The sequence below is a fragment of the Centruroides sculpturatus genome, unplaced genomic scaffold (assembly GCF_000671375.1).
Source record: "Centruroides sculpturatus isolate CEXI.00-Female unplaced genomic scaffold, Cexi_2.0 scaffold1147, whole genome shotgun sequence".
NCBI classification, from domain to species: Eukaryota; Metazoa; Arthropoda; class Arachnida; order Scorpiones; family Buthidae; genus Centruroides; species Centruroides sculpturatus.
This window is the reverse complement of record NW_019385599.1, coordinates 115133-130173: the sequence shown is the minus strand read 5'-3', so window position 1 is coordinate 130173 and position 15041 is coordinate 115133. Positions and strand designations below refer to the sequence as shown.

The following is a 15041-nucleotide window of genomic DNA, read 5'->3' as shown; positions in this document are numbered from 1 at the left end:
TTTACTTTGTTAATCTCGTCCCTTTTGGAATGAGGTTAACAGCACCAATAAAATAAGGGGAGTTCGAGTGAGGACCCGAAAGTGAACGGACGTGTTATTTTATGGTCTCCAATTTTCTTTGTCTTGTTCAACCTACACTCGACCTTACGACTACGACTGCAAAATAATACGACAATTTATAAGAGTCGACAGGATTACCTTAGTACCAGCCATGAGTAAATCTAGAGACAAATCCATCCCAGAAACAGGTAGTTCTACCTCTCCTAAACTAAATCTTATACCGTTTAACCCACGTGGAAAGCTAAGTTTGACTTCGTGGATGAGACTGTTTGAGAAGCAAGCGGCGAGACAAAAGATTGACGAACAGGAGCTTCACTTTTACATACCAGAGTATTTACAGCATGAAACTTTCGACTATTTTTGTGAAAATTTAGTAGAGGAAACGGATTGGAACAAAATTAAACAAAAATTACTCGAGTACATTCCACAGGAAGAAGAAGATTACTTCACCGAGTTTGTAAATCGACGACACCAGCGAGAAGAAGACATATTAACTTACTACAGAGACAACACCTCCTTGGCGGAAAAAGCTAAGTTAAACATGCAACAGACCATTACAGGCCTCAATGCCGGCATAAATGCAGAAATTGAAAAATATATGATAGCCGCACCGCCAACCACCGCTGTCGAATGGCTTCAGAAGGCTACTAAGTTAATAAAAATTCAAGAAGAAGCAGATCATCCTCCGAAAACCCAGAAAAAAAATCATCCAGCAACTAAACCGAATCGAGAAAATTACACAGGATCTCAACACTTTGCCAAAAACCAAATACTGTCATGGCCGCACACAAAGAAAACGACGCCATCTTGAATTCCACCACGAGATCAACCCCAGTACAGAAATTTGGAACATCGCACGCCATCTTGGATTCCACCAAGAAGTCAACCCCAGTACAGAAATTTGGCACATCACATGAGCACACCGCCATCGCCTTGCCGTTTTTGTTATCAGCAGGGATTACCAGCCCAGCACTGGAGAAGAGACTGTCCCCAAAGATATTCAGCTCCTACTCACAGAGATGTACACATGGTATCGGAAGCAAATAAATCAGAACCAACTTCACCATCTTGACTAGTACTGACTGTTTCGGTGGAGAACAAGACGATGCCTGCTCTCATTGATACAGGAAGNCTTTCCAAGAACAATGTTCTACTAAGTTAATAAAAATTCAAAAAGAAGCAGATCATCCTCCGAAAACCCAGAAAAAAAATCATCCAGCAACTAAACCGAATCGAGAAAATTACACAGGATCTCAACACTTTGCCAAAAACCAGGTACTGTTATGGCCGCACACAAAGAAAACTACGCCATCTTGGATTCCATTACAGAGTCAACCCCAGTACAGAAATTTGGTACATCACATGAGCAGACCACCATCGCCTTGCTGTTTTTGCTATAAGCAGGGATTACCAGCCCAGCACTGGTGAAGAGACTGCCCCCAAAGATATTCAGCTCCTACTCACAGAGACATACACATGGTATCTTAATTAATTAATTAAGCAAATAAATCAAAACCAACTTCACCATCTTGACTACTACTAACTGTTAATGGAGTACAAGACGATGCCTGCGCTTATCGATACAGGAAGTTCCATCAGCCTTATATCTCAAAGACTATTAAATAATTTATCCAAATACTTTCAATATCAATCGGATGTGAAAATTATCACTACAGCTGAAGGATCTACCACTAGCATGGCTAATGGTAGCTTGGCAAAAAGCATTACTTTACATGTAGTATTCAGGTATTTACCTTACTTAATTTTATTTTATCCAGACATTAGAAAATTCAGTCCTGTCATAGATTCTAGTCTTAATTAGATTTCCCAAAATCAGACTATCCTAACATTATTAGTGACCTTATTACTTTTGAAGTACGTTCAAATCACTCTAGTTCTACAAATAGTCACTATAGTAGAGATAGTCATTCTTGTAATAGCATAAGTAACAATAGTAATAGCTTATATGAGATAGATCAGAAGGAGACCCCTCAGGCTCCTAACCTTGTCTTCCCACCTCCTTTGGCTCAGAATGCAGCAGGAACTTCTAGGGATAGGGATAGTTCTACTGTACTTCCTTAAAGGAATCTTTGCTAAATATTTTTAACATTAGGGATGTTGTTAACCCTAATCTCGAGGATGAACACCAGTAGAAGCTGAACAGCATTATTTCAGGATTTTGGGAAGTTTTTTCTGCTGAAAAGTTTTCAGTGCTAGCCCTAAAAATAGCTTCCCCTAGAATATTACTTAAGGACAAAAGGCCCATAACACTCAAACCTTACAGAACATCTTACCGTGATAGAGAAGAGATTGATAAACGGGTGGAACTATTGCTAAAATCGGGATTAATTGAAACATCTTCGTCCCTGTACGCTGCCCCAGTCACATTAGCTAAGAAAAGTGATGCGGGAAAAGCTAGACTATGTATGAATTATAGGAAGTTAAATGAGATTATTAAAATTAACAATGAACGTATTCCCAGAATAGATGAGCTGCTGGATAGACTTATAGGTGCGAAAATATTTTCTACTGTAGATATTCTGTCAGCCTATTGGCAGGTTCCTCTCCATTCTGAAGACAAAGAACTAACTGATTTTGTAACGAATTCTGGTCACTTCCAGTGGAATCGTTTACCATTTAGTTTAAAGTCTTTACCCCAAATTTTTCAGCCAGTTTTAAAAAATATCCTCAATAAATATAGATTCCTTTTCTCATCAATTATTTTAATGACTTGTTAATTTTTAGTCAGAACGTGGATGAATACCTAAAACATTTTACATTTAAGTAGAGACCTTCCATTGAATTATGTTCAATGGAAGGTCTCTACTTAAATGTTAAAAAATGTTAATTTGTTAGATCTAAGATTAATTACCGTGGATTCAACATCAAACCAGAAAGTTACTCCCCCTCATTATCAAATATAGAAACTACACAAAAGTTAAAATGTCCAACTAATATCAAACAATTACAGGGCTTTTTAGGGTCCATAAACCATTACCATCGATTTATTCCAAATTATGCAAATTTAAGAGCTTCTCTAAATAAACTCTTAAAGAAAAATCAAAATTGGACTTGGACGACTAAATGTCAGGAATCTTTTGAGAAATTAAAACGAGCACATATCTCCAGACCCATCTTAAACATGTTTTATCCCTTTGCTTTTTACACATCTTTATGCAGATGCTAGCATAGATGGTATAGGGAGTATTTTGAAACAGGAACACCCTGTTAAAGGATTACTTCCTATTGCTTATATCTCCAGGTCTTTACGTAAATATGAAAAAAGATACACCGTTAGTGAGAGAGAATGCTTTGCAATTGTAGCATCTATTGAAAAGTTTCACTTTTATCTTCATGATATCTATTTTACCATACACACTGATCATCAAGCTTTACATTGGCTGAAAAGTATAAAAAACCCATCTGGAAGGTTGTTTAGATGGTCTTTGAAACTGAGCATGTATCAGTATGACATTAAACATCAGAAGGGAAGCCAGAATATAGAAGCTGATTATTTATCCAGAGCCCCCTTGAGCCATTTTATTACCACTGAGGAAGTCCTTTCCAACCAGGATAACTCATTACTCACCTCACCCAAGTTCTTCCGAGATCATGAAGATGTAATCTGTATCAGAAAGAAGGGGTTTATAAAGAAAGTCATACCTCCATCGCTTCAGTACAAGGTGCTATCCAGGGCACATGCACACTATGGTCACCCAGGTATAACACGGATGCTGAAACTAATCAGTCCACGTTACTATTGGCCGAATGTCATCAACGATGTTGTAGAGTTTGTTAAATATTGTGATGTTTGTCAGAAAGCAAAGACATACAACCATAAAAAGTTTGGCTTGTTAGATGACTTACCTCATCAAAAACTCCATTTGACATGTTATCTATGGACACTGTTTCTGAAATGCAAAGATACGGATCTACTAAAGGCTACCTTCATGTCGTCATCGATCACTTTTCTAGGTTTGCTTGGTGTTTTCTTTCCAAATCTCCTTCTATAAACGCCTACATAGATTGTCTAGGCAAAATATTACAAACAGGCAGCCCAAAACGTCTACTAACTGATAGAGCACCTTCATTTACTTCCTCTAGATTCAGAAGATATTTAGAAAGGAATGGAATCAAACAACATCTAACAAGTGCTGGGCGATCACAGCACAACGGGATAGTTGAGAGACTAAACGCCACACTTGTCTCTAGACTAAAAATAAAATATTTAGAAAATCCAAAACGATCCTGGACTCAAATGTTACGTGGTGAAAAAATATAACCAAACACCCTATATTATAACAGGATTCCCATCAATGTTTTTGATGTACGGAGAAATCCCTGATTCACCTCACAACTTGAATTATCCTTCTCTCAGCGAAGCACGTAAGATTGCCACCGAAAGAACTGAAATAGCTCACGAATAAAACGGAGATAAATATAATAGTCAACATCAAACTCCAAACTTTAGGAGATCAAATGCTACTACAAACCTTCATCCATCCCGACCAAGGAAAACTTGCTCCAAAGTATCATGGACCTTTCACCATATTAAGGATAGTATCTCCTTGTAACGTAGAAATAGACAGACCTGTCCAATCATTAAATAAATTAACTGATATTGTAAATGTAGATAAAATTATACCGTATTATAATCCAACCAACTTTAGAGTTCAAGCCGATAAATTGTATAACACCCAGCCCAATCTCCCTGAGGCTCTATAATGTCGCCTTTTCAGGAGGGGNATCTCCTTGTAACGTAGAAATAGACAGACCTGTCCAATCATTAAATAAATTAACCGATATTGTAAATGTAGATAAAATTATACCGTATTATAATCCAACCAACTTTAGAGTTCAAGCCGATAAATTGTATAACACCCAGCCCAATCTCCCTGAGGCTCTATAATGTCGCCTTTTCAGGAGGGGGCATTTAACATATTTTAAATTTTTGTAAACTTTGTATGTATTCTTCTGTAATTTACTTTATTAATCTCGTCCCTTTTGGAATGAGGTTAACAACACCAATAAAATAACGGGAGTTCGAGTGAGGACCTGAAAGTGAATAAACGTGTTTTTATGGTCTCCAATTTTCTTTGTCTTGCTCACTCTACACTCGACCCCACGAGTACGACTGCAAAATAATAGGACATAAATATATATATATATATATATATATGTCGTATNATATTGTAGAATATATTTTCTGCTCTTTGGGAGCATTCTTTCTTACTTTAATCGTTGTTTCAGTAGATCCACAATACACCAACAGGATTGAGACTGACCGTGAGGCACACCAGTGGCCATGCTGTCTTCGTAACCTTTACACGAGTTCGTTCGTGGGTTCGCGCATCGTTCAGACAGGCTGTCCAGTCTTCTGGGTTTTTTCCATGTCTGTAACGCCTAAATAGGACCAGTTTCCCTTAAAACGACCTGCCGGAAGGTCAGGGCTGGATCATTGCATAGACAAATGAAACAAATGTCTAGGGTTCAGCCAAACTGTCTATTTTTAAAAGATTTGTAAATAAAATACTGTAGACCCCCTACAACACGGCAGATACGTTTAGTGTTATATGAATTCCGTGTTGTACGAGGCACTTAAATACATGAGCCAATCACAGCCCGGCACGTGTGCAGTTTAGTGACTACGGCTATTTGAAAGGTTTCCTTCCATAAAATTAACCGATTCTAGAATAATTTGACTCAACATTTCCAAAACACGTATAATTTTTTGGGAATAATCCATATAAACTACGCTATAAACTAAAAGTTGTAGGAATACTTAACGAGTGCGCACCGTTTGAAGACGCCATTGCTTAAGCTTGTTTTCGTCGCGGAGCAGCGCACCAAACGGCGGGCTCGTGTTTCCTATAAGTTATTCTTTCTGCAAAAAATTCGCTGAGCTTTCGAGACATCATTAATAGAAATATAATTTTTATGGCCGTTGAATAATAAATGTTTTTTAGTAGGTCCGTTGTACGTTTAAACTCAACGGTGTGTGCAATGTCCACTATTGGTCTAGATTTGACGAATCCTGTCAAGACACGAGTCGCCAGTGACAATCTATTACCGTGACAATCATTCTATTACCGTGTTATACAAGATTCTTTTGGCATGTTTTACGAATCCGTCTTATACAAACCCGTGTTTTAGGGGGTCTACTGTAGTTTACTTTTTGTTGGACAATTGTATATAATAAACAAATAAACAAAAATATATTGCTCTTTATATGATTATTGTGAATTCTAAAATTTAAAGAAAATGTGTTCTTATCTTTCTTCTTATTGAAAGTAAAACTCCCAATAATTTAGAATTTTTTCATAGCGATAAGAATAATATTAACTATATGTATTCTTAACATCCTGTAAAATATTGTGAAATAATTTTGCTTTTAGTTTTTATTAAGCAGCTGCAGTCCGTATGCGATTTAATATAAATAATATTAACAAGATTTATTAATTGAAAGAGCCAGGAGGTGGCCCGGTAAGAAGAAAAGGTCTAGGGCCCCAATGTTGGTTAATACGGCCGTGTGGAAGGCATCTCTCTAGGAAGATCGCCCAAGTGTTGCGTTGCCGTAAATTAAACAAACAAACTGACCGAAACCCTTTAGAAATTTTTTTCTAGAAGGCTTTTCTGGAAATTCGATTTCGCTCCCCGCTGAGCAGTAGGCTGATACTTAAATCAAGTTGGCATTCCACTATTGGTCATCCACTATTTGATAAATAATATCGTACGATATAGTGAGTAGTAAAAATTGATTTTTATGACTTTTATTTAAACATTACTAAATACAGAAATTATTGTAGATGTACTGTTCTTATAAATAATATATGTAATAAAATATACTTGTAATAAAAAATTTACAAATGGAATGAAATAATTTTATACAATATTATCCTCCCTGAGGCTCCATGATGTCGCCTTTTTAGGAGGGGGACATTTAACATATTTAAAATTTTGTAAATTTTGTATATATTTTTTGTATTTTACTTTGTTATTCTCGTCCCTTTTGGAATGAAGTTAACAGCACCAATAAAATAAGAGGATTTCGAGTGAGGACCCGAAAGTGAACGGACGTGTTATTTTATGGTCTCCAATTTTCTTTGTCTTGTTCAACCTACACTCGACCTTACTACTACGACTGCAAAATAATACGACATATATATTGTAGAATATATTTTCTGCTCTTTGGGAGCATTCTTTCTTACTTTAATCGTTGTTTCAGTAGATCCACAATACACCAACAGGATTGAGACTGACCGTGAGGCACACCAGTGGCCATGCTGTCTTCGTAACCTTTACACGAGTTCGTTCGTGGGTTCGCGCATCGTTCAGACAGGCTGTCCAGTCTTCTGGGTTTTTTCCATGTCTGTAACGCCTAAATAGGACCAGTTTCCCTTAAAACGANAAATAAGGGGATTTCGAGTGAGGACCCGAAAGTGAACGGACGTGTTATTTTATGGTCTCCAATTTTCTTTGTCTTGTTCAACCTACACTCGACCTTACGACTACGACTGCAAAATAATACGACATATATATTGTAAAATATATTTTCTGCTCTTTGGGAGCATTCTTTCTTACTTTAATCGTTGTTTCAGTAGATCCACAATACACCAACAGGATTGAGACTGACCGTGAAGCACACCAGTGGCCATGCTGTCTTCGTAACCTTTACACGAGTTCGTTCGTGGGTTCGCGCATCGTTCAGACAGGCTGGCCAGTCTTCTGGGTTTTTTCCATGTCTGTAACGCCAAAATAGGACCAGTTTCCCTTAAAACGACCTGCCGGAAGGTCAGGGCTGGATCATTGCATAGACAAATGAAACAAATGTCTAGGGTTCAGCCAAACTGTCTATTTTTAAAAGATTTGTAAATAAAATACTGTAGACCCCCTACAACACGGCAGATACGTTTAGTGTTATATGAATTCCGTGTTGTACGAGGCACTTAAATACATGAGCCAATCACAGCCCGGCACGTGTGCAGTTTAGTGACTACGGCTATTTGAAAGGTTTCCTTCCATAAAATTAACCGATTCTAGAATAATTTGACTCAACATTTCCAAAACACGTATAATTTTTTGGGAATAATCCATATAAACTACGCTATAAACTAAAAGTTGTAGGAATACTTAACGAGTGCGCACCGTTTGAAGACGCCATTGCTTAAGCTTGTTTTCGTCGCGGAGCAGCGCACCAAACGGCGGGCTCGTGTTTCCTATAAGTTATTCTTTCTGCAAAAAATTCGCTGAGCTTTCGAGACATCATTAATAGAAATATAATTTTTATGGCCGTTGAATAATAAATGTTTTTTAGTAGGTCCGTTGTACGTTTAAACTCAACGGTGTGTGCAATGTCCACTATTGGTCTAGATTTGACGAATCCTGTCAAGACACGAGTCGCCAGTGACAATCTATTACCGTGACAATCATTCTATTACCGTGTTATACAAGATTCTTTTGGCATGTTTTACGAATCCGTCTTATACAAACCCGTGTTTTAGGGGGTCTACTGTAGTTTACTTTTTGTTGGACAATTGTATATAATAAACAAATAAACAAAAATATATTGCTCTTTATATGATTATTGTGAATTCTAAAATTTAAAGAAAATGTGTTCTTATCTTTCTTCTTATTGAAAGTAAAACTCCCAATAATTTAGAATTTTTTCATAGCGATAAGAATAATATTAACTATATGTATTCTTAACATCCTGTAAAATATTGTGAAATAATTTTGCTTTTAGTTTTTATTAAGCAGCTGCAGTCCGTATGCGATTTAATATAAATAATATTAACAAGATTTATTAATTGAAAGAGCCAGGAGGTGGCCCGGTAAGAAGAAAAGGTCTAGGGCCCCAATGTTGGTTAATACGGCCGTGTGGAAGGCATCTCTCTAGGAAGATCGCCCAAGTGTTGCGTTGCCGTAAATTAAACAAACAAACTGACCGAAACCCTTTAGAAATTTTTTTCTAGAAGGCTTTTCTGGAAATTCGATTTCGCTCCCCGCTGAGCAGTAGGCTGATACTTAAATCAAGTTGGCATTCCACTATTGGTCATCCACTATTTGATAAATAATATCGTACGATATAGTGAGTAGTAAAAATTGATTTTTATGACTTTTATTTAAACATTACTAAATACAGAAATTATTGTAGATGTACTGTTCTTATAAATAATATATGTAATAAAATATACTTGTAATAAAAAATTTACAAATGGAATGAAATAATTTTATACAATATTATTTGTTACAAATCATCATAAAATCAACAAATATAGATATAAAACAGAAATAATTACAAGCCACATTTTCAAATGAATATAATTATTTTTTTACGCAAGGTCAGAATGTGTAATAATTAGTTTTTGCTTACAGTATGTATATTGTATAAATATTATGGATAATTTCACTGAGAAAAAAACTTAATATAATAATTATTAATATCAGTGTAAATTCGTTAGAAGTTGTTACTAGCAATAAGAATGTTTATTAGTCCTTATACATATAGACTATTGGATTCTACGCTAAACAAACCCTACTTAATTAATATGTAAAATTATGCAAACATTCTAAATGCATTGTTGCTTGGGTTATGTGTCAAACTGACTGAAGTTGAGTAGAACTGTGTTAATTATACATAATGTAGCAAGAATTTTTTATATTACTACTATATTTGATAAGTTATTTAAATATAATAATATAAAACTAAATAAATTATCATTTGTAATTTATAATATTTTATTTGCAGTGTATGATCATGTCTACTGTATAACGGTCTTACTGTAGAATATTATTACTATTCGGTAAGTAAATTCAACTTAGAACAAGACTACAGTATATAGTATAATAAGCAGAATTGTCTAGAGTGAATTCATAATCACAAATAAATTTATATATATATATAGTATAGTTATAGTTATATTATAGTTATATATATATATATAACTATAATCAAGCTATCATTTATAAGTTTCAACGAATTTCGACGTCAAGCAATATAAATTACAGCTTTTGGTTATTCTGAAAATAACACTGAAGAAAACGATAATTCAAATCAATTAGCAAAAGTTGCAGCCAGCAATCAAAGTTAAACTATCTCAATAATAATTTAATAAACTAAAAATTACATTACAGATCTAAACATATCTTCATTGCTCGCCATGTCCAATCACCACGAACAACTATTCTTCATTGCAGAGATGACCTTTCTTTGTAGGCTACTACATTGCACAAATATGTAAAACAGTCTAAAGTGTCCACAGGTGATAATTCCAACACAATTAAAAATATAACATTTCTTTGTAAAAAAGGGCTGACAGGAAATTACAATTTAATAAAGTAAAAATTACATTAGAGATACTAAACATATTTTTATTCCTCGCCGTGTCCAATCATCAGGAACAACTATTTTTCACTGCATATACTGTATGTCAATAACAATTATAAGACAAATTATTCTCGTAAAAGCAGATTATGGTCATGCACTGTATATAAATAAGAATGACTAATGACTAGAAAATTTATTTTGATTTTTTACAATAATTTAAAAATAAATAAAAAAGTTTGGGTCTTGCTTCGTTATATCAGTTAAATCGTATTTAGTCATAAAGCATATCTTGTATACTTCAAAATATTTTACTTAAATAGAGACTATAACTGCTAATATTATACCTGTAATTAACCAAGTGATATATTGCATCATATGTTCAGAAATGTACTCATAAAATGTAGTAGGTTTTAACTGTGTTTGAAAGTCGTAATTTTTACCAAGAATTTATTCTTTAAAAATCGTTTATTTAATATGACATCTTCACACTACGGGCTGCAATTTTTAAACTATTCGTGTATAATTATATTCATATACAGAAATTGGTGTATAATTTATCGAAGTCTCTGACCCAAATCTTTCTACATATAATCTTCGTTTTCATCTATCTAACTCAGTTTTCAAGATTAAGGACGACAGACAGACCGACAGCGGACTGACAACAGTGAGAATATGTAGGTCTACAATTTTAAAATTGCAGTCTAATTACTGTATTTTACATTATATAAGACGTAGCATTTGTCCAAAGCAAAGGCTCATGAAATTGTCGTGAGTGTCATCTGTTTATATGGTTAAAGCAAAGAAAAAAAGACAAAAAGTACAGTAAGACCCCGCTTAACGCTGCCTTGCTTTACGCTAATTCGATATAACGCGGTCTGCTTAAAGCCTAAAAAATGCTCAAAATTTGCGCCGATTTAAATTATCGCGGCATTTCATTGATTCGTATATAATACAATTATTTGCGAACACGAACCAATCAGCAAAAGGTGGCGAAAAGTATACTTTTTTTAAATCTATGTTTGTTTGGTGCAATTTTGGAAAAAAATATAACATCGTGGATGCCAAAGCGAATATCGACTTTGCTTAGCAAGAATTAATTGATAAATTCACGAACGAAGTCTGGAAGAAGTTATGGCTGAAGGTATCCAAGAATTCTGGATAGAACCAGAAGAGCTATTGCTGTATCGTTACGTTGATCAAACGCAACCTAATCGATAGAGTAGGACTAGGAGATATAGACGAGCAGGATATTGAGGAGTTACAGCAGGTTTCTGGTGAGAGCCTTACCAACGACCACCTTCAAGAATGGCAGAACATGGAATTCATGTGGAACTGAAAAACAGATTCTGAAACGAAGAACCCAAACAATTTCTCTACAGATTTTTGTAGTTAAAGTTCGGTAAGGTAACCGAATGTAGCGAATGATTCAGATTTTGAAAGGAGTGAAAAAGCAAAACGAGGCGTTTTGGATGCGATCTTCTGCTACCGACAATTGCTTAAGGAAAGAAAAAAGCGACAAATGAAACTTTACGACTTTATTGCAGAAGAACAAGAATTTCATAAAAGTCAGAACATTCATCACAAAAAATGAACTTTACATTTCTTTGTTCATATATTTATGCGTTATTTAGCATATATTATTATACAAATTAATATAAAAATAAGTTAATCCGTTCCAGGTGCACGTCCGTTAAGTGAAAAGTCCGTTATACGAAACGCATTTTCCCATAGAAATACATGTTAAAACGAATAATTCGTTTCGCAGCATAAAGTAACCGTACTGTACCATTAACAAAATGAAAATGGAGCAGTCACCAATTATGCCGGTAGTCAGCTGTTATGAGGAGGAGGTGGAGGAACACTTTCTTCACACATTCATACAGATACAGACTTTTTACACATTGCAGCAGGTCTCTTTTTATTGGTTTTTAATCGGAGTCAGATTCAGGAGAGGCTACTGGAACTTGCAGGGGCAACTCTTCTTGTTCCATATTTTGTTTTTTCTTTGCTGGCTTCTTGAAAAACATGTCCAAGGTGGTCTGTTTCTCTCTCTTCTTCAACACCTGTCGGAAATGACGGGCAAGGGTGTCATTGTAGAGATCATTGATCCTGTTGGCCTCAGCTCTGTTTGGATAATGAGTGTTGGTAAACTCCTGAACCTCTCCCCATTTGACAAGGAAATTTTTGTCAACTTTCACTCCTGATTATTTTTTGCTTTGTTTCAATTGAAATCACCTTTCCGTTTTTTTAGAAGCTATGATTTGCACAACACTTGAATAAATATAAATACCCTGCACTGAGGTGATGTACAGTATGTAATAAACAAGGGAGCAAGCCGAATCCCAACGGGAGCTCTGTACTTCAGATATATTAATAATATATTCTAATAATACTAATTTATTCTAAAAATAGTAGATTGTTATTGGCAATGGCGAAAGAGTAGAAACATCGTTCGCAACTTGTTCTCAGAAATGTTCGCCTCACGTAACTGTCGAACGAAAAGTCCGTTGTTCGCACCGTCCGTTATTCGAGGCGTACGTTATACGAGGCACCACTGTATGTTATTTTTGGTCGCGTGTTCCCTATCCCTATTTACTCTATGTTAAAATTACTTCGTTTAACGCTGTTTCGCTTAGCGCTTTGTTGTCTAGGAACGCATCACCGCATTAAGCGGGGTCTCACTGTAACTGAATGATTAGGAGATAGCACAGGTTTCTCTTCGTACTTCTATCCAAGAAAACTTGATGAAAAACAATTAGTAAATGTATGTAGTTGTGTAAAATCTGTATATATAATTGTTTGTGAAATGCCTTTCGGCCATTAGTAATGTAATAAATCTCATTTGAAGTTTTTCAATGTAAACTATGTCTATAATTATTAAATGGTTTGCCTACTTAATTTTATATTTAGGACACTTCCAGATTTCTGAATGAATTCTGTAATACAGTATTTTCAGAATTTTTCTTTGCACGAAATGCATGAGTAAGTAGATTAAGATTTTTCAACTTAAAATTGAACTTGGTACTTTAAAATAAATACTATTTTTGTTCTTTCCATTAGATTTAAATGCTGCTACTCATTTTAGGTCATAATTTATCTATCTATCTATATATATATATATATAGATAGATAGATAGATATAGATAAATTATGACCTAAAATGAGTAGCAGCATTTAAATCTAATGGAAAGAACAAAAATAGTATTTATTTTAAAGTACCAAGTTCAATTTTAAGTTGAAAAATCTTAATCTACTTACTCATGCATTTCGTGCAAAGAAAAATTCTGAAAATACTGTATTACAGAATTCATTCAGAAATCTGGAAGTGTCCTAAATATAAAATTAAGTAGGCAAACCATTTAATAATTATAGACATAGTTTACATTGAAAAACTTCAAATGAGATTTATTACATTACTAATGGCCGAAAGGCATTTCACAAACAATTATATATACAGATTTTACACAACTACATACATTTACTAATTGTTTTTCATCAAGTTTTCTTGGATAGAAGTACGAAGAGAAACCTGTGCTATCTCCTAATCATTCAGTTACAGTGAGACCCCGCTTAATGCGGTGATGCGTTCCTAGATAACAAAGCGCTAAGCGAAACAGCGTTAAACGAAGTAATTTTAACATAGAGTAAATAGGGATAGGGAACACGCGACCAAAAATAACATACAGTGGTGCCTCNCCCAGCGAAGCGGGTCCTTGCAGCTAGATTCTAGATTACTTAGAAAAACAGTCTTATATATATATATATATATATATAAAAGTATATTACATACAAATAAAAACCCAGCGAAGCGGGTCCTTGCAGCTAGTTACCTATAAAAAATATATATAACTTAGATCACTTGTCTTGCTGTTATCTCCGAATTGTGACTTTTCAGTAGTGTGATTTCATACAAGTATATGAATGTAGAAAGACCGTGTTAGAAGCAGTATATGATGAATTTTTGTTCTTATAGTCATATAAATGTCTATGCTAAAAGTATTCCAAACACGAAATAGTGTTCGAAGTATTTGCGGTAGCTGTGTAAATATTTGGAACAGTAGTCGTAAAATCACTACTTTCTTGAAATAGTAGTGATTTTTAGAACCGCTGTTCTAGATCTTTACCACTGTTCCATAGTAAACATTTGCATTATATAGAATAAATATCAATCTATTATGTTAGAAAGTTCATAAAACTGAAGAGATTCACTTACACTTTCATACCTCAATTTAGTGTAATGTGATTCTCGGAAAAACTATATAGACACAAAAATCGCTTAAATAAGAAGTTTGCTTAAAATATTCAAAAATTTTACATTTTAACTAGCAGGTGAGCCCGACGTTGCTCGGGCAAAAGTAACGATAACTTAGATAAAGATTATTACGCTACAGTCAACCTTACCCGTTTTCACAGAATGCAAGAATTGGGTCCCCTTGTTTCCAGACTAATTAGAGAATTTTTAGATGGGTCTAAAAATATGTTCAATTTCCCTCAAAAACGAAAAAACTGCATCTGTGTATCGCACGTCGCTTTCTCTTAACAATTCCATTGTTACGTAATATTTCCATTGTTGACACTTCCATTGTTACTTAAAACTTTTATTGTTACTTAACACTTCCATTGTTGATGGAAGTGTTAAGCCTTAATCCTGTCC

General features: G+C 34.7%; 1 protein-coding gene across 1 annotated transcript in view; it reads right to left on the bottom strand.

The window, feature by feature from the left end:
* Window positions 1-7264: 7264 nt before the first annotated feature.
* Window positions 7265-15041, bottom strand: part of LOC111640466 (ionotropic receptor 93a-like) — a 33445-nt gene continuing 25668 nt past the window's right edge. Inside the window, exon 10 of the mRNA XM_023386476.1 lies at window positions 7265-7438. Within this exon, the coding sequence (XP_023242244.1) occupies window positions 7265-7438 (174 nt within the window). The remainder of the gene's footprint in view (window positions 7439-15041) is intronic.